Source organism: Sturnus vulgaris, chromosome 10 (assembly GCF_052056855.1).
Source record: "Sturnus vulgaris isolate bStuVul1 chromosome 10, bStuVul1.hap1, whole genome shotgun sequence".
Taxonomy (NCBI): domain Eukaryota; kingdom Metazoa; phylum Chordata; class Aves; order Passeriformes; family Sturnidae; genus Sturnus; species Sturnus vulgaris.
In genome coordinates this window covers 4,058,347-4,078,843 of record NC_142252.1, presented here as the reverse complement: position 1 = coordinate 4,078,843, position 20,497 = coordinate 4,058,347, and the positions used below count along the sequence as shown (strand labels likewise).

General features: G+C 46.0%; 1 protein-coding gene across 5 annotated transcripts in view; it reads right to left on the bottom strand.

The window, feature by feature from the left end:
• Positions 1-507: 507 nt before the first annotated feature.
• The window catches only part of FARP2 (FERM, ARH/RhoGEF and pleckstrin domain protein 2), an 80,556-nt gene continuing 60,566 nt past the window's right edge, over positions 508-20,497 (bottom strand). Inside the window, exons 15-27 of one of the 5 annotated variants that reach the window (XM_014870378.2) lie at positions 16,709-16,798; positions 15,372-15,505; positions 14,394-14,475; positions 12,373-12,610; positions 11,053-11,183; positions 10,210-10,278; positions 9,733-9,822; positions 8,984-9,066; positions 7,678-7,796; positions 6,774-6,937; positions 4,168-4,275; positions 3,313-3,464; positions 508-2,162 (exon numbers count right to left, since the gene is read on the bottom strand). In XM_014870378.2, the coding sequence (XP_014725864.2) occupies positions 2,075-2,162; positions 3,313-3,464; positions 4,168-4,275; positions 6,774-6,937; positions 7,678-7,796; positions 8,984-9,066; positions 9,733-9,822; positions 10,210-10,278; positions 11,053-11,183; positions 12,373-12,610; positions 14,394-14,475; positions 15,372-15,505; positions 16,709-16,798 (1,548 nt within the window). In that variant the 3' untranslated portion in view covers positions 508-2,074. Of the gene's footprint in view, positions 2,163-3,312; positions 3,465-4,167; positions 4,969-6,773; positions 6,938-7,677; positions 7,797-8,983; positions 9,067-9,732; positions 9,823-10,209; positions 10,279-11,052; positions 11,184-12,372; positions 12,611-14,393; positions 14,476-15,371; positions 15,506-16,708; positions 16,799-20,497 lie in introns of those variants that run through there. The other 4 variants (XR_015805635.1, XR_015805637.1, XR_015805634.1 and 1 more) reach the window with 4 other exon arrangements.

Genomic DNA, 20,497 nt, shown 5'->3' with positions numbered 1-20,497 from the left:
CCAAGGAGCTGGTGGAATAGCCAGCTTTGGTGATAATCCACTGCACAGGTGCAGCCCTGCATGAGCCTGTGTGACCTCAGGGACAGGACGAACACTTTGGAGATGCCATTTTAATTATGTTTAAACCCTTTTTTGAGCTCAGCATTCTCAAACCAAGAGGGGACTTTTACTGCCTGCTGTCCTTCCAGATGGTTTACAGATTCCATCTCAGCAGTTGTGTCTTCAAGAGAGATGCTGAGCTGCGGGTTCAGCACAGAAACAACTAAAGGATCATTCACTCACCTGCCCACAACCCTTAAGGGAAGATTCCTGCTCACTGTGGGGCAAGTGGCACTCAAATTCCACAAAGGCAGCTCTGCCCCCTCCTCCACACCATCCCCACTGTGGATGGAGAGCACTTGGTACAGGGTGAGATCCAGAGTCGTGGAAAACTACTGAGCAACTTGAACCTGGGATGGTGGGCCCAGGAATGGAGATGGTGAGCTCAGGAATAAGAGGCTGAGAGAGTTTTATACCAAGATGCTATTTACTTTGAACAGTCATATTCAGCCACAGTATAACATGTCTAATCAATCCACATGGATACACCTACAACAGGTAATTAAAAAAATAATAAATGAAGACGCTAATAAATTAAGTACATTTAACTTAGATGGGACAATGGTCTTCGTGACAGCGGTGACAAAGGCTGGATCTGCAGTCACTCCTCTAGGATGCAAATGCCAAGCAAGAAAATCCCTCTGGATTCCCCCTCCCTTCAGTCCTCATCCCACATATGCTCGAGACTGTAACTGAACACTCGTGGTGGCCTCTGTCCTTCCCATTGTCCCATGGGATCTCCACATTCCTCCATCCTCACAGCATGCAACACTTGCCTTTTGCTTTCACTGCTTCTCTGCATTGTTCCTTCTGTTAGTACACAAACACTTTTCTATCCAATATAAATCAGTCCCCACAGCCCATCAAAGCCACGTCCAACAGCACTTTGTGGCACTTAGCATATGTCAGTCCTTCTGTGGAGGCACCCAAAGGTGACAGCTTTACAAAAGAGAACAAGCTGCAAACATTTCAGATTTAATACAGAAATTTAATAGAGTCCACAGACACTAATTCTCCATCTGGAATCCAGTGACTTTTACACCTTCATGAGAAACAGAAGATGGATCCCACCCTGAACTGAAATAGAAGAGTAGGGATTTTCAGAAGTCTTTGCATGACACAAGCACAAGCAGCAGTGACTTTCAGAGGCTCCTTCTCCTACAGTGCTTTAATGCCTTGAAAACATCACCCACACCAGAGTGGAGAGTGTTTGCCATCCCATGCCTTACTTAACTCCTACTACAGGATAAAGAAACTGGAGCTGTGATATGAGAATAGTGATTGAGTTCAGAGGACAAACCATGCACCCCCCTGCACCGATCCACCATACACCAACACCTTGCCAGCTCGGCAGAAACTCAGTCTTCCTGCTTCCCTGCAAAACTGCTGCCTTGGCAGCTCCTGAGGAGCAGAGCTGTTCTGGGAGAGCTGCAGTGTCTGTTCAGAATGAGCCAACACATCTTGTGTTCCTGTTTGTCTGAGGCAGCTGTGCCAGCAGGCTGATGGTGACAGCAGCAGGATGGGTTGTGCTGCCAGCCCCATGGAGCACCTGGGGCAGGGGGTGGCTGGGAGCCCTGGCACCCACTGCTGCCAGCCAGCTGCACCCCTGGAAGCTGCTGGTTTTCTCCCATGTGTGCTGATCATCCAGTCAAAATGTAAAAAGAAGGTGGTACCTGCCTTCAGGGCAGGTAAAGGTGTCACTGTACAGGTCCAATGGAACAAGAACCCTTCCACGATGTGTGCACTGGAGCACTGCTGCTCTTGGGTTCTCTCTAAGTAGGTTCATCTGGAACAGACTTGACCCTTTTCCACACCATTGGGAACGGATGGGATCCCTGTCTGCAGCCCCCTCACTCCCACTTTCCATACTGGGGGGAATGAGCCTCATGGGTCTTTGCTTTGTCAACTCCAGAGACTCCTGTTCCCACCTGCTTCTTTTGGTGGTGTTGCCAGCAGAGATCCAGCTCTGCCCCCATCAGTCTGTGTGAGTGTCCTTCTCCTTGGGAAACAGCAGGCTCGACCTGGCTGGAGAGCTGGTGGCTCTTTTGATCACCTCCATCCACCTGCCAAGACAAGACATGAGAAATGCTTAATCCTCACTCACAGCTTATCTTGTCTTTTGTTATGACCTGCACCCCTTTCCCAAACCTCCCAAAACAGCCATTTTCCTTCTTTTACAAGTCTTGTGGAAAATTAACTCTTCAAAGGGACAGCTTGGGATGTGGTAAATGCCCTGCAGAACGTGGCTGCCTGTTCAGGTAACAAGTCTACAGTGCTCTGAGCTCCAGAGAACTCTCTTCTCTCCACAATGTTATCAAGGATGACAAGCTGACAATAATTATTGCTTTTCTTAACAATAAATTAGGAAATAGGTGACTGCCTTGCTCATGTGGAAGAAAGCAAAGCAACTGTGAAAAAAGCAAGAAAAATCCACTGTGAATTGGACATTTTTCCTTTGAAATCCCTACAGGAGCCCAGTGCATTAAAGAGCACAACTTATGGCTCGGGTAGCTGATATCTCAGCTGTTCACAAGTGTGTGACACTCTCCCAGGGAAGGGGGACATGTGACACCTCAGTAAAACCACATTCCTAAGTAAAACCACATTCCAAAACAACCAATACGACCCTGCAAGGCAGGACCCAGTGCAATGGTTCTCAACACAGCAGCAAAGTTTTGTACATGGTACATTTCACACACAGTTTGAACCCTCTGTGGAAGCCCCTAAGAGCAATTCATTCTAATTATAGAAGATAATAAGAAAATGTAATTACAGAGAAACCAGACAAGTGAAAGGGAGCCCTGTTGCACTTGTTGCTCTCAGCCTTGTGTTATAATTAATACTCCCAGAGATGGAAGATAAAAACCAAAAAACTCTTCACAGAATCTGGAAATCTGACTCCCAAAGAGCTGGTGGAGCTGAGTACCCCACAGCCCTTCCCCTCCCACATTCCTCCCTGGCTGCAAGGAAGCCTCAGAATCCTGGCACAAAGCACAGCTCACAGCTCTGGGTGTATCCCCAGCTCCCCCACACACTGAGGAGGTTTCTGTCAGGGGAGGGGTCTCCAAATATCATCAGTGGGGAGAAGAAGGGAATGTTATTCCTGAGAATGTGCTGGAAGATCACTCAGACTAGGAGGAAAGAGAGGATGGGATGACCAACCACTGAGTTAAGAGCAGATTATAAACCAAGACAGAGAAAACAGAAAATTACCTCTCAAAGGTGTATTTGCTCTCAGCCCTGAAGAAATACACGTGGGACTTGAACTGCAGCTTGAAGACATAATCCTTCTGAATCCCATCTGCCTCCACAGGGCAGCTGACTGTGTAGCCAAGCAGGGGGAGGCTGGCCAGGGGATAATCATCCTGCAAGAGCCCAAGAACCCAGCCCTGAGTGCAAGGCAGTCCTGCCATGCAGCCAGTGTACCACAGCCGAGGGCTGTGCACTCCTGTCCAGCAGACAACAGGAGAACTCTTCTGCAAAGCTACCAACAGCTTGTAAATAAACCTTCTCCCAACTCCTTTCTTTTTTGTTTTTTTGTAGTTATTTGTTTCTGCTCAATGCTGCCTCCTGGGCTCTCTCCTCCTTCTCTGCACCCTTCCTATGAAACTCGAAGCACAGATCTGACACAAAGGTAAAGTAACCCTCACAAAAGAAATGTGCCATCGAGGCAAGAAGCCAGAATGACCCAATTATTGGGTTAATAAACACGGTTTACTTGGTTAATAAGATGAAAAGATTGTGCTGCACCATGGTTCCTTATTAAGCAGGTGCTGAACATACCATGGGCAGAAAAATCCCTGGAGCCTGTGAGGCTGAGCTGAAGCCCAGCACAGAGAGAAGTGGCCAAAGACGGGCCAAAGGCCATGGAAGGTCAGAACCATCAGAACTGGAAATTCCAATTAAATTCCACAAGAATTCAGCCTTTCAGAGACCAGCTTCAACTACCTCCTCTTCCCCTTACTACTTTCCTTCAACCAGCAGTGATTTGTCCCTGGAGCTGAAAGCCAAGGATCCCCAGGTCCCCCAAACACCCTGAGCATCCCCCCCTCACCTACACCTGCCTACCTGGTGTGTCTTGTAGAAGAACAAGCAGAAGTTGGTGAAGACGACCCACAGTTTCTGCCAGCCATTGCTGTTCTTGAACTTCCTCAGCAAATACCCAGAGAGTTGGTTCTGGCACAGAAGGAAAAGAGGACTGCCATGAAATCACAGGTTCCAGGTGAACAATGCTGCTCCTGCCCTTGCCCCCTGGTGTCAAAGGCCTCCCAGGTATGGTGACAGCCACCAGGGTCCAGCCCTTTCAGCCACCCTTCCTTACATGCAGAAACCCCACATGGAGCACACTGTGTGAGAAGGGAAATAAAGCAGGAGAGGAAACAGAGGATGAACAACACGTGGCAGCTACACAAAGCAAAGCTGGCGTGGAAGGGGCTGCAGGGAGGGGAACACCACTGCCTTGGAGTCAGACAGCAGGACAGGAAAACCTATGGCATGGAATGACAGCACAGGAATTTTGTAATTTGAAAAAAAGACAGGACATATGGCAGATTTACAGAGAGAACCATTTTTTGAGGCATAAACAGAAGGAAATCCTGTCTTAAACAAGGCAATGGTACAAATCTGCCTCAGGACAAGGATCCTCACGTGAGCAGTTAGGAAGCAGGACATTTTCCTGGGCATCCCATGGCTCCTCCCCACCAGCACAAAATGTGAGAGGCATCTTTACCTGGATCATGCACAAGTAATCAGACAGGGATAGGCTCTGGTTCCGGTACCAACAAACATGGGTGATTGTGTTGGGCCGTTGGGCCTGGCCCAGCAAATAGCGAGGAGGAAGCTCTGGAGAAACAGCAAGAGAGCAGAAAACTGAGCAGAGAAAGGAGGAGAGAAAAACAGAATGTTAGGGTGAGAGGAGTGATGCAAGAAAGGTGGCTGTCAAAGGAAAATGGATTGTGAGAAAAACGACAGTGTTAGAACATGAAACAGATCAGAGGGAGAGTGCAAGAACTCACACATTCAATCCCACAACCTTGTTATCCATGCACAGAACTGTGAACTGGTGTCTTTCCCAAGGTGTCAGCAGGGAAAGGCCAGTCCCCTCCACAGAAACTGCAACAGAAGCCAGCTCAAGTGCCCAATGTCTGTACCTCAAGCCCAGGTCACAGCTATAGCACTTCCCTTACAAGCTGATCCACATGGTGTCTCTATCAGAAAAACACAGGAGCTCCAGTGCCCAAATTTTTAATTGCAGTTAAACAAGTGCCTCAAGAGCAGAGCAGGACAGGCAGGCACAGACACATGCTGCAGGCCCCTGCCCTATTGCTTTTGTCAGGGTTTTTTTTCTCCATGTTATTTAAGGTGCTTCCCACTTCTGGAGGTCTTCCAAGCATGCCAGCCTCCAGGAAGGTGTCCTACCCTGCCAGACTGCTGCCTAAAGTAAAACCACACAGTTGGTGCAAGCAGTGTAAGGAGTGCTGAGCTGATCACTCTCAAAATCTGCAGGATTCAGTGCTCAAATGTGCCAAGAGTGCTGCCTTGCACTGTGAGTAACAGCAAGACTGCAGGTACCAGTGGCTCATAGAATCCCAAAAAGGTTTGGGTTGGAAGGGACCTTAGAGCAGGGAGACCTTCCACTAGCCCAGGCTGCTCAGACTCCCATCCAACCTGGCCTTGAACACCTCTGTGGACATATGATAAACATCTCTGCTCAGTATAAAATGAGGCTGCCATGAAAAGACACTTGGCTGCTCAGTCCTGCCAGTGAGGGAAGGGCAGAGAATTCCAACTGAATTCCCTCTTCTTAATTCTGGGTGCAGTACAGCAGCTAACCAGAGCTCAGTACAGCACAGTCAGTCTCTAAAGGAAAATATCATGGGTAGAGAACTTATAATCACAGAACTATTAAGGTTGGAAAAGACCTCAAAGATCATCAAGTCCAACCTTTGACCAAATCCCACTGAACAATTTGGCAAAGTGCCACATCCACACATGCCACATCCATTCTTTGAACATTTCTGGGGATAGTGACCCCACCACTGCCTGGGCAGCCTGTTCCAATGCTTAACCATTCTTCCCACGAAGAAATTCTTCCTGATTCCCAGTCTGAACCTCCAATGTGCAGCTTGAGGTCATTTCCTCTTGTCCTACCCCTTGATCCCTGGGAGCAGAGCCAACCCCCACTTGGCTGCACCCTCTTTCCAGGGAGTTGTGCAGAGCCAGGTTGCCCCTAAGCCTCCTTTTCTCCAGGCTGAGCCCCCCCAGCTGCTCCTGGTGCTCCAGACCCTCCCCAGCTCCGTCATTCTGTGGACACACTCCAGCCTCTCAATGTCCTTCTTGTCGTGAGGGGCCCAAAACAGACCCCAGGATTTGAGGCACATCAGCAGTGCTCAGCACAGGGGATGCTCAGTGCTGCAGCAGGCAGGGTGAAACCCAAAGGAGTGATTCAGTCCCAGGACATCCTGGGTTTCCTTTCAACCCTCCCTGCTTGGGTCCTGCCGAAGCAAGCACGGAGAGCAGAGCGTGAGCACGGACACACAGACAGGTACAGAGGGACAGCATGCAGTGGTGTTGATGGCCCCACTCTCCCTGCACACAGAACTGCTGCCAAGGCCACATGGGAGATGGAGGCCAGGGCAGCGTGGACAGAGGGGCCAGCACTGTGCCCTGGGTACCTCGACGGCCACACTGTGGTCGGTCATGGAGACGCTGGTGTTGCGGTACCAGCACACGTGCATGGTGGTGTTGGCACGGTGGTGGCTCTGCCTGTCCAAGGAGCTACGAGAGGAGTGAATGTCATCTTCGGACTCCTGTTCTACAGAGACCTCATCAGAGGATCCTGGGGGAGGAGAATTGGGTAGTGGTTTAAGAAAATTGTGTGATACAAAAAGCAAGAGAAGCTGGGATTCCTGGGAAAGGCGCTTTTCTCTTGCCATGGTCCAGTTTGAAGTGTGTCAAGCTCAACTGGTGACACAGAAACCACTCTAAGCACATCAGCCTGGGCTTCATCACTCAGGCTGATCAAACTGATCCCAACATCAAAGGATGGTTTGGGTTGGAAGGGACCTTAAAGCTCATATGGTTCCAACCCCCTGCCATGCACCCAGACACCTTCCACTAGAAAAAAATCACAGAGTGGTTTGAGTCAGGGCTGTGTCCAACAAATCATAATGCCCACACTTCATCTTGAGTCAAGGAACAGAACAGAGGTCTCCAAGAAAAAATACTCCATTTTTCACCACCAGACAGGCACAGGAATACTGGGCTGTAAAAGCTGACCTCCAGAGACACTTTGGACAAAAAATTCACCACATGGTTAAATTAAGAAAAATCTATGTAAAGGGTGACTAAGGACCTTATTAAATTAACAACTCTGCAATGGGAGCATCTCTGCTGCATTTAAAGCTACCTTGAACATCAGTCTAGGAAGACAAGCATATCTCTTTTGATTAAAACCAAAGTCCAATCCTCCATTATCACATGAATTATAAAAATACATCATTTATGTCATCAAACTCACAAAAGGAAAAGCAGAAAGGACAAGTGCTGCTTTTCAAGGAGGCAGGGAACACCACTTACTGTTGGAGCGGTTGCACACGGAGTTTTCCAGAAGCATCTCGGATTTCTCAGTAGATTTCTTGGCCATTTCAATTGCCACATTGAGGTCTTCCATCCACTTGCCCATCTCCAGACGGGTACTGCAAGGGAAGCAGTGACAATGGGAATGTGCCAGCCCAGAGCTGTGCCCATGTGCTGAAGGCACTGCCCAAAACAAGGGACAGTATCCTTCCATCAGATAAATAAAATCAAAATTAGAATTCCTCCAAAGCAGGAGCTTTCCAGAGAGGAAACTGACCTCATACAGTCTCCACTTTTCATACTCAAACCTTGAAACAAGACTAAACCAACAGTTAAACACTTGGACTTTACAGCAAATAAAATGAAGACAGCTGGCAGGGGTCAGGAGAGGAATTCTGGAAATGAGGGATATGAACCATGATTTTTTGGAAGGATAAATGGCAGCCTGCCCATCTTTTAAAGGGATGTACCTGACATCTCAAGCAAGTAAAACCCAGAGCAGAGGAAGAGGAAACTTCCTTCCTCCCTCCCAGGATCCACTACAAGGTGAGACCTTCACACCCTTCTGTATCCATGGGGTGCAACAGTGGAAGGTTTGGCTTTAGACACAGCCACACCATTTCTTTGTTTTGGTAACTGTCTCTTTTTTCTGAAAATTTTTAATTTAGACTGAAAATTCCACACATGGTCTAAGCCTAGTAGCAATTTTTATTTTTGACAGGTAACGTGTGCCAGGGCCTCACCACCTTCACAGGTAAGAATTCCTTCCCAATATCTCACCTAACCCTGCCCTGTGGCAGTGGGAAGCCATTCCCCCTTGTCCTGTCCCTACAGGCCCCTGTCCAAAGTCTTTTCCCATCTTCCTTGTCAGATCCTTCAGGTACTGCAAGGCCACAGTGAGGTCACCCCAAAGCCTCTCCTCTCCAGGCTGAACAATCCCAGCTCTCCCAGCCTTTCCTCCCAGCAGAGCTGCTCCATCCTCTGCTCATCCTGGTGCCTGCTCTGGACTCTCTCCAGCAGCTCCAGCTCCTTCCTGTGCTGGGTCCCAGGGCTGGGGCAGCTCTGCAGGTGGGGTCTCACCTCAGTGGGGCAGAATCCCAATCCCTTTCCTGCTGCCCATGCTGGGGGATCAGCCCAGGATAAACTACACCTTCCCAAAACTGAACACTGAAAAAGGAGTTGTGAAGAGTCCTGGGCTTATTTTGAAGTCCAGAGGATGCTTAAATCACCCCCCTTGCTCTACAGCACTTGAGCAGTAACTTTCTGGAGAAGGAATCCATCAAAGCCACAGGAAAACTGGGATTACCTGGCTGCCACCACTATGGTTTTCTGTGCAGAATAGATTGTGAAGCAGTGTGGGACAGACCATTCATTCTCACTCTCCTCCACCTGCAGGAAAAGAAAAGAATTTTATCATCAATGCTCAGTCACCAATAAACACTAAAACTGTCCAGTGCTGGCTGGGACTGGATCAAACAAGATTCCAACCCAGTTGCAGGAAGTGCAGAACAGCAACTCTTTGATGAATACCACCTACATTCAAATCTATTTTGGCTCTATACCAAAATCTAGGATGTGTTTCTACTGCAGGGGCACAACATCACTTCCAACAGGGCAAGGAAAGGAAGGGCTTGGAGCAGATTTGGCTCATGACTTACCGGGGGGTCAAGCACTATCAGCTGCAAACCAAAGACAGAAAGAACAATCCTGTTAGAAAAGGTGTGGGGAGGCAGGAGGACTGATTACATGCTGAGGTGTGTGCAGGGGGACAGAACACCAGGATAAATAAATCCCTATTTTCAGACCAGCTCCTCACCAGTGTGAAAATGAATGGGCAACAGGGTATGCTCCAGTTGTTTTGCTAATGTGGAATGGAACAGACTCATCACCTGCAGATAAAGAAAGCTCTGTTTGACACACATCAAGGTCCAATTCTGCTGAGACCCGGCCCTGGAGCAGTTTGTGGCTTTGGTCCTTGTGCCCTGAAGGAATTCCTCAACCTGCCTTAGGCAAAACCATTTCCTTAAGTCTGTGATGCAACATGGAGCCACTTACCAACATGCCATGCAGAGAGAGGTGTCCGTGGATTTTGAACTGATTTGTCCCTGTGACCCCTTTGCTTGTGTACAGTAACATATCTGAGAACTGGAAAGGCAGGAAGAGAACAATCAGTATTCTGAGAGCAGCAGGCCAGGCCAAGGATTTTTCTGACATCTCCTTAAAAAGTGTTGTTTAAAAGCCACTGTAGATGCATGAGAAATGCCATTTCTCAGTCAGTTTGGCCTTTCAAACCTCTCTTTTGTTTACTTATAAGAGAGGAAATTAAATTTTTAAGTTCAGTTAAAACTCTGTGCCATTAAGGCACCAAATTGACCAGAGAGTAGTACCACAGCCACACCCTCTAAAAACCTTGCTTAGAGTGAGTTTTCAGTTCTCAGGTGCTGATTTTCAACACAAGCACATGAAAATACACTTCCTCAACAACTTTTATAAACCCAAAGTCTTCAAGATAAAGTCAGAAGCAGCACCCACCAGAAAGAACATCCGCTGCTGTAAGCCCTTCTTAGTGAGCTTGTACAAGCAACCTTCCCGGATAAATTCCTGCAGTGGAAAAGAAAAAGTTAAATTTTTTATCCTTCGTGACTTGAGGGAGTTTTATTTTCATCCCAGAGTACACAGATGTTGATTGGTGTCCAGCAATGATCACTAACAGATTTCTTAGAGGCCCAATGACACTTCTCTTCCTTTTTTTTGTGACATGAATCAGCTCCTTCCTTCAGCCAGCATTTAAATCAGTGAAGGAAGAGAAGGGAAAGGAGCAGAATTCCTGTTGGACACCAGCAGTTCACCCATCACACATCCCACAGTGGATGTGGCAGTGACTGCCACAGCATCCCCAAAGCACATGTGATGCTTCTTTATTTATGCCCAGTACATCAATCAAAAACAAAGGAACAGGAGCTGCACAAACTCCTGTAACACAGAGGCACCCACAGCAGTTCAGCCCAGCCCTGTGGCTCTTGCCATCCCTCCATTCTCTGAGTTTGCACCAGGCACACACAAGCAGAGCTGGAGTGGATTTCCAGTAGGACACATCAGCTCCCCCTCACACACACAGCACCCAGTATGCCCAGTATCTGCACTGGAAACATGGAACTGCAGCCAGAGTTTAAGCAGAAGCATTTCTGACCTATTCCTCAGAACATCACCAAGGTGATGATCCCATATCCATGGCACTCACCAAGAGACAGTCCCATGAAGCCTTTACAGCTGTCCCACAGACCAGAGGGGCAGTGATGGTAAATCCATGCTTCAAAGGCACTTCCTTGGAAATAAAACCAATAAAGGCTCTAAAAACTGAGCAGAGGCACTTACCCTGCCAGGTGCTGTGAGATTGTCTATCCCAATCAGGTCGTGCTGCAGCTCTGTCAGCTTCTGGAAGTTTTCCAGACGGATGAGGCTGTGCTGCAGCTGTGAGGTCATTTCTGTGACTTCCTTCAGTGCATCTGTGTGGAGAACAGCACCAATGGGACAAGGGCAGAGCAACCCAGGCCACCCAATTCCCCCCTGGAAAACTGAATCTGAAATTTAGATCTGGAATTTATAGCCAATTTTAGAACAGAATGGTTCATATGGAAAGGATCTACAACGATCACCCAGCCCAACTGCCAACTTCTTTAAGTGTATTTTAGAGGAGGGTAAATAGAGCAAGGGACTTCACAGCATTTCCTATGCTTCTGGAGATCACTGTGTGTCTCAGATTTTGCTTAAACAAAAAGTATTTACCACGTAGCTGAATGTAAATGAAAAAAATCCAACCAAACTATTTCTGCCCAAGATTACTTTGTCATGAAGGGAATTTACTACACATGCTTCTGATGCTACAAAACAAGCATTTTTTGGTCTTATTTTTACATCTATATGACAAAAAGTTTGTGAAGAAAACCGCCTTTTTTTTCCCCTGTTAGGAGACAAGGACTAATTTTCCAGCTTTGGTTGAAGCATTGGGATCCATCAGGAGAAAACCACTTCCTGGAATGCCAGGAAAAAGCAGCACTTACATTGAATTTGTGGACATAACTGAACATAAGTGAACCTAAGTGTTCAAGGCCAGGCTGGGTGGGGCTCTGAGCATCCTGGTCTATAAAAGTATCCCTGTCCATGGTGGAAGGGGAACGAGATGAGTTTTAAGGTCCCTTTCAACCCAAACCATTCTGAGATTCTCTGATTCCATAATTCTTGATGTCCTAAGGCACAGGCAGAGTTTTGGATGTTCCTGGGTATTGCTTTTGTCTTCTTTTTTCTCTTCTGCCAGAGTTAGGATTAAAAGACCTATGACCAGCAATGCAGACTTTTCAATCTAATTACAAAAGTACTAGCTAGACCCACGAAGAAGATGGTGAAGAAGAAAGAAACCTCTGCCCTAAAGCCTCCACCTTTCCCTCCATGCATTGCTATATTCTAAAAGCCTAAATTCTAACTTTTTCACCACGTGATATTACAGATTCTACTCAAATTACACACTCGTGTGATCCCAGTTCTATCACTCCATTTTGGAAGCCTTCTCCACGGCCTCAGGTGAAAAGCAGTGTTTTCATGGGGGTCAGTGGCTGCCAGCACAGAAATTCAGAACTGCCAGGGTTGCAGCAGCTGGGAAGGGGAGCTGGCAGCAGGACAGGGCAGGGCGTCACTCACTGCGGCAGTCGGCGAAGTCGCGGTGCTCTGCTGTGTAATGCTTGCACAGCCTCCCCAGGATCAGCTTGTAGTGCATCAGCCTCTGGATGGGTTTGAGCAGAAAGGTGTTGAGGGGCAGGTAGCAAACTTTCTGCAGCTCAAACTCCTTATAAACCATCTCCAGCTTCTTGAGGCGTTTGGTTGCTTTCTCCAGTTCCGTCAGGACTTCGTCGTGCTTCTGCAGGTAACCGGTGAACTCCTGTGGAATTGGACAAAAAGTTACTTGGGTCAAAGGAAAAAAGCCTTCCATAATTAAAGGAGGTGGCAGGCAGCTCCCAGCCAAGGTTAAAATATGTGTCTGTGTGCTATTGGGCCTGTGCCTGCTGGGAATACCAAATGCTGGTGCTGGAATAGCAGTCCCACACTCCTGCACTCCCATTCAAGCCACTGGTTTTAATTAAATGATTGCTCCACTACTACAGCACTAAGGTAACTGTCCCTCACAGGCACTCTGCTCCAAATAAAGCTGACTTCATTTCAGAAGAAATTATTTTGCCTTTAAAAAATATGTATATTTTTTAATTAAATAACCTTGTGAATCAAGGTCTAAATAGGGGAGCTAAATATATTTCTTCATTTTCTGCTGAATAACCAATAAACACTTTTGCTCAAGGTAAATGCAGGTGGCTAAATAAGCAACAGTGATACAAAACCTTCCTTCAATTCCTTTACTATGTTTTCTTTTTAAATTGTTTCTCAACAATAACTCTTTGCAGGTTACTTCAAGATTGACTGAAAAAGAATAGGTTTAGATGGGGTATTGGAAATAAATTTTTCCCTGTGAGGGTGGTGTCAGATACTAGAATCTGACAGTTCATGGCTTAAACATTGTTAGGAACCTTTTGCCAGTTATAGCAAAACTGTACAAAGCAGCTACAACCAGAGAAGCCCAGCCCTCCCTGAAGATGCCTGACTGGAACTTTGGACTGTGAGTTAAGATGCTTTGATAAGATAAAAGGAACACTGTTATTCAACAATCATGGGTCTAGGGAGAAGTAAACAAGGCAGAGGGAAAAGAATGCATGCCCAAGAGAGCCAAACCCGACAGAAAATCATTCCTGGCTGGCTTTGGGTGGAGGAGGCCATAGATCAAGAGGCCAGGTTTGCACAGAACCCCCCAAAGGGGAGAGGAGAGTTTTGGGTGTGTGGTGAAACCTCTGGTCAGGGGCAGTGAACACCCATCCTCCCTTACACAAACTGCAGCAGCTGTAAAACCCCCCAGGCCCAGGAAGGCCACATCCATGGGACATGCATGTGGAGGCAGCTGAGGGGGTGTCACAATGCATCAAAGACCCCCCAAAGTGCTCCCCAGACTTATTCCTGTGGCCTTGCACCACAGGACTGCATGTGATGCAAAGTGATTCACTCTGCTGCAACAAACTGTGTAAAACTGAGGTACCTGGGCATTGCACCTGGCCTGAGCATGTATTAATCCATTGGATTCTCTGCTTTTTGGGGGACCCTCACCAAGAAGACCAGCTGGACAGGATCATCAGGACACTGGTGGGATGCACAGAGTAGTGACATTTTCTTTAATCTGTCTGTCCCTCTCTTTCTGTCCTCCTACCTCTTTTCTATTCTTTCTCTTCCTTCTTCTCTCCCTCTCTGATATTTACTATTAAATAAAGCCCATACTCATATGGTCTCGTTTGCACCTTAATTAAAGCAGAGGCATTTCTAATAATTTTAAGAACCAGACCATAACAGGTGGTGGGGCCCTGGCACAGGTGCCCAGAGAAGCTGTGGCTGCCCCTGGATCCCTGGAAGTGTCCAAGGCCAGGCTGGACAGGGCTTGGAGCAGCCTGGGACAGTGGAAGGTGGGTAGGGGGTGGGATGAGATGAGCTTTAAGATCACTTCCAACCCAAATGCTCCTGAGATTCTGTGATTAATGGAAATATTAACCCTGAGCTCTGATCCTTGACAAAACAGAAGAAAACACCTCAACAATCCCCAAATTCCACATCTGGAATGCCGTGTGTACCTTCAGAGAGCGCATGTTCCTGAGCATGACATCTCCAATCCGCTGGTAATCCCCTTTCACATGAGCATTGCTTCTGCCTTCCCTGCAACACACACAAGGAGGAAAGAAGAAGGCAGCATAGGTTAGGGATCAAGAAATTTCTGTTTTCTCCCTCCATCTTCCCTTGTAATTCAGAACATAATCTTTAGCCATTTGATATTCCTATTTCACTGTTCAGATTGAAAACTTGGTACATTAAATATGGACGCTGCACAAAACAGCAAACACAAAGACATGCTTAAAAATCTGAGAAAGGATTAGAAAGGAACTTGTGTGAAAGTCTATTTGAGAGTTTTACATTTCAGACTTCCACATAAATGTCATAACACGACCCCACCTGATTTTGTGAATTTATTTTTGTTCATACTTTGTTTACATTGACCACCTCCTTTTGAAAGGTAGTTATACTGTAATATATAACATGTCAAGAGAGAATAATGCAAAGTTTAAAAGATTAAACACATCATCTGTGAAATAAACTGCATTGCAAGAACCAAATTCCCACCTAAAATGTTTCCTAGATTTTCACCTGGAGATTCATTAAGGTGTGGAAAAAACACATGCATCATCTTTTTGATCTTGTGTTCCTTCTTTCTTCTAAGACTTGAGACTTGACTTGACTAAGACTATCAGCTTATATCAACAATTGATGAGTTTAAAGATGTTCTCCAACCTAAATGATTCTGTGATTACAAAACCCTTGCTCTGGTGCACAAGTCATACAACTACAGGATATTATATACAAGGCAAAGCTTGGAAAACGGGCTTTGTGCAATGCAGCTTGTACTTTTTTAATACCTTTAATTTCATAAAAGATTTCTCCTTGCTTCTATTGATGTGCATTGATTGTATTGATGTGCAAATACCAACTGTATTTGCAACTGTAACCAGTCTGGTTTTGACGTGAGGATGTAGGAAAAGGTCCCCCTGCTCACTTACCAGAGTGAAAGCCTTTGCTCAATCTCCTTCAGGAAGGCTCGATGGAATTCATAGATGGGGTCAATGTTGGAGAAGAGCAGAGTCATCAGCCCCTCTGGCATGGCATTCTCCTTGATCACAGCACTGCGGAACCACTGCCACAAAAGCAGAAATTCTCATCAATGTCTCTCTTTCACAAGTTCATTGTTGGTATGAAAATTCCTGCTCCTGCAGCGATGGGAGAGGAGAAAGTATGCACAGGGAAAGAGCAGGAAGGAAGAAGAAATATTTATGGAAGACATAATTTGTGGAAAATGAAAAGATGGGATTTTTTTTTTTTCCTTGTCAAATATGAGGAAGATGAGGCCCATGGCTGGCTCTGGGCACAAGCTTGTTTCTGAATGCAATGATGGGATGGTTGGGGACAGCTGAGTGACAGTCAGTTACCCAGTGGCTGCCACAGCTGCTGCCACTTCCACGCAGATAAAACTGCTCTCCTAGACCTGGAGCCCTGTGCAAGTCACTCAGCTGAAGACATCTCGTTGCAGGTCACATTCCACACTTTATCACTTCCTGGCAGGGACGGGGATATTACAAAAATCCTCTGAGATTTGTCTGAGGTATTCCCCCTTCTTTTAGGAGAAGTGCTGGGAAGCCTGTGGGAGGAATTGGAGTGAGATGGTGCTCAATGAGCTTGCAGAGAACACTTCCACTGAGGCCACACAGACAGTGTTAAGGGACTCAAGGTTTTCTTTGATGAAATTAAAACTACAGCTTATAGAAAGGCAACAGTCACAGTGCTCAAACATGGAGCTCATGAACAAAAAAGCTCTTTTAGAAGCACATGAAATAGAAATTCATGCTGCCCTCCAAACCAGGACTCACTTGTCTATTCTGGGTGAAAGGAGGAGGAAGAAACAGAAGCAACAAAACAAGAAAAAAACTCTTCAAACCCCCATGGGTTTGATGCCCTTTGCAACTGTCATCTGCTCACAGATCTAAAGGCACAAAGCTAAAAGCTTCCCAAGGAAAACCACAGAGAAGACAGCCAGGTTGTAAACAGAGCTGGCAGATATCACTGAAACTGAATGCAAAACGTTTTTAGTTTTCCCTTGTTCACAGTTTTTAGACCAAAAGTTTGCCTAAGTCATCAGGATGGCACAGGATGCAGCTGCTGGAGCAAATGATAGAAGTGCAGAGAAGGTATCTGCTCTGCCACAGAAGGAGCTATGGAACAAGGAAGGAACTTGGCTCATGGATTATGCTACATCACAAGAAGAAATTCCAAGTTTTTCCAGCCTAACAATCACAAATCTGTTAAAGAAAGGGGGAAAAAAAATAAAGTCGAACCCACTTACCACAGTAATAACCTCCAGGTCCTTTAAATAGGTGCGTTCTGTGGCAAGGATCTCCTTTGCTATGAAGTATGCCTTGTCAGTGGGGTAACGCTGAAAGGACACACAGCCATCAGTAAGGACACAAACACAAACCTCTGTAATGGTGGGGGGTGTTTTGCACCACTTCATTTGTGCTTTGTCTGGAGTTTTGTTTTTTTTGTTTTTACTTAGAGCCAGGATTTAAAAATACATGAAGGAAATGGGGGTTTTTTGTATTTGGGCTTGGTTGTTTATTAAATCTTATCAAAAGTAGAGAAAGTTCAGCAGCACTTCTAGCTACCAGCTAAAAGTGAGCAAAATGGAGAAAGATCTAGCTGCCACAAGGTCTCTTAAAGCTAAACAGTCCAATAGAGAAATAACACCTGTATTATCTATCCTTTTAAGCTAATAATCAAATTTCCATGACCCTCAGTGTGGCACTGACTGACCAACCAGGAACTGCTGCCTGAAACCACGAGGAAGAAGGAAGATGAAAACTGAAAAAGACACCACTTAAATGCCTCCATTTTGTTTCATACCTACTACTATAATATAAAAACCTCAAATTAAAACCCTTTCACCTTGTGAAAGCACACATTTCTATTTAACTACACACCAGTGATTTTAACTCCATCACTCAAATTTGGGAGCCTTCTCCAAGGCCTCAGGTCCAAAGCAGTGTTCTCTAAGCAAACACAGCCCAACAGATTTGCAAACACAACTGTTTCTTCTCACTCACAGCTTTCACTCAAGCTAATCCTTTGAAGACTAGCTAAGAAATAAAGAAATAAAGAAATAAAGAAATAAAGAAAATCAAACTGCAGCAACTGTTGGCTGCACAATTGCTCTGAGCTGCTCCTTAAAGAGAACAGAGAATGGATACAGAAGAATAAAGGAATGAAATGGTGGTAAGAGATGTGCAGTTGCAACACAAAATCAGAGTTAACTTGAAACCATATATTACAAAAAATAATGTCATGTTAAGGAATTAGTCGTTCTTCAAGGTAAGGGACTGCTTTGTCTCCTTAGCTCCCTGTGCTGTGCTGTAGCTCTGTGCCAAATGCCACTGAGTTATGTCAAAATTTGGTCTCCTCCATCTCTGCCCTCCTGAGGGAAACATTGCTTTGAGAATTCTCTTCTCTGTTTCCTTGTATGTTCTGAGTTAATTAAAAATTCACTTTATAGAGTCACTTTGAGATCCTCCAGTGCTGTCAGCACAGCTACTCTTTCCCAATCCTCCAGTTCAATGCTGCCTGTGGAGGAGACATTCTCCTGGATGCTCAGTAACCTTTCTATTGAGTCCAGAGTATCCCTAGAGGAGTGAATCCTCAAATAATTAATTGTGAGACACTGTCTAGTCTCTTTTCAGGTTATTTTATGCTAGTTATTGTAGTTCCACATGTCAGCCCCCTCCCTGGAGGAACCAGAGGACACACACCTACTCAATCTGCCTGTCTCAGGTACAGGATGTCAGGTAAAATCCTACCTAACCTTGGCTTTTTCCCTTGGGCTATTTACCTGACTGCAGTCTCATATGCTGTGGAACCTCAGTGGGCATCCATCCTTCATAAGCAACCTCTTCCCAAAGGAAACAACATCACTTTTCTGGCCTCCCTGGAGCCTAAAGTGACCCAATTTTACCATCTCACTTCCCAGCCTCAGCAGTTCCTTACATGACAGGAGGGTTTCTGCTCTCAGGGATGTTCTCACACAGCCCTGGCTATTTCCCCTTCTGGACTATGTCCAGGATCTTACTGCACTTCTTTGAAATTTTACAGAGCATGAAGGTGTGTGAAAACATGGGAGCATGACTTCTACACAGGCAGGTAGTGATGGGGGAACTTTTTCAAAAACTAAAAACACACCGTGGTCATAACCTGTCACTTCTCCTAGCCTGCATGGATCACATTTTTCTCCACCTCTGAGCATTTCTGCAGGTTTCTGCTTCATTCTCCAGCTGACTGTGTGCTAATCTGGGGCACAAGAGGGTTTTTATTTTCCCAGGCATCTTCTCTTCCTCTCACCCTCCCCAACAGATCAGTCCTTTCTGCTTCTTCTAAGAAGTTTCCACTCTTTCTAAATTGCTCCCTGGTGGAATTTAGTGCCCTTAGCTTGCTTTTTTCCAGTCTTGCACCAGCCCTAAGTGCATCCCTTGTGCTGAGAGCTGGCAGCAGCTGCTGGGCAGACCCTGCACCAGAAGAGTGGAAAGGCTGTCACAGTGCACAGGGGCCCTGCCAAACACCTTCACTGCTGCTCAGGCTCTGCAAGGGAAAAAAAAAAAATCAGCTCATGCCTCAAAAGAAAAAAACAGGAACTCTCTGAGGTGGCAGTCTCCTTCTAGAGTCCAAAGAAAATGTTTCTACAACTATAGCAGGCATCAAGGCAAATATCTCCACTTGGAAAAACTGGAGTTTCACCATATAATGTACAAACAATCCCACCTGGAAACCTTCAACACTCACCAGATGCAGCAACCCCAGCTTGTGGGGAGTGAAGAGCTCTACTCTGAACTTGTAATGGCAAAAAATGTTTAACTTTTCACTTCAAACACCAGGCTTCAGAAATGTCAAAAATAACTCTGAGTGGGGGAACTCCCCCAAAAAGCCTAGCTTCAATTCCCTTTTTAAAGTGGGTTGCTACAGCCAACCTCTATTAGAAAAGGAACAGGGAGAAGTCTACCAGTAGGATGAAATAAAAGCACAGTGATTTAAAAAGAAAGAAAAAAAAAATCTCATCTTTCCCAAGGTCTCAGTACTGGACCAGCAATAGCATGGCAGCAAAGAGCAGACAGCACACATTGGGAGGGCTGGAGAGTTTGCAGAACATGCCCTGATTAACCAGGTGGAACTAGAGCAGTACCACCTTCAAACCAGAGCTCTAGTCACAGGGATATTGTAAGATTACATTTTCCTTGTACAACAAAGCTGTAAAACTCCTGTGAAATGTAACCAGTTGAACACTGGTTTCCTTCTGTATCCATTTCACTTAAAACAACGTCTCTGTATAAAGCATCAGAATGCTCAGGAGTTGATCAAGCTTAAGATCAATACAATAAAAAGAAGTTCCCACCTAAGAAGCCTCACTTTCAATAATTAGTTTCAGCCTGAAGGAGAACACAAGCTGCCAAAACACCAGACCTTGCAGAATGTGGCGGAAAGGGTTGGGCTCCACATTTAAGTCAGCTAACACAGTCTCTGCTCATTATTTCCAAGCTATAAGGATAAAAGAGAGGAGTTATTTTTAAAATAGCTATGGAAACTAACAGTAGAGTGATCAGCCAAAGCTATAAACTAAATGAGGCAGGGAAGCTGCCAGTTGGGTGGGTTGTGGCAGCTCAGCTCCCAGTTACCTTCCTCTGCTTAAACCTTCCTCCCTCTGGCAAGCACTCACACCACATCCACACCACGGGTGTTTCTCAGCAGCATCACAGAAGTGCCTGGAGGTGCCCAAGAACATGGTAAAGACAACAAAGAGCAGAGGCCTGTGACCTTCTTGCCTGAGGATCCTGATCCTGACAGAGGTAAGACAACCAGAACACTGCATGGGGCAGAAGAGCAGAAGCAAAGATCACACAAAGTGGTTTCTTCTTTGTGGCTGTATGGAAACTGTAGATCCCAATGTGGCCACTGACTCCATTCAGAACTGAGTTTGGACAGTACAGCCTTCCTTGCACTGTAATGGAAAGTCCTGGATCCTTCTCAAGCACCAGAGCCAACAAACCTCTCTGCAAGCAAGGCAAGGAGAGCAGAGTCTGCCAGAAAAATGGTCATG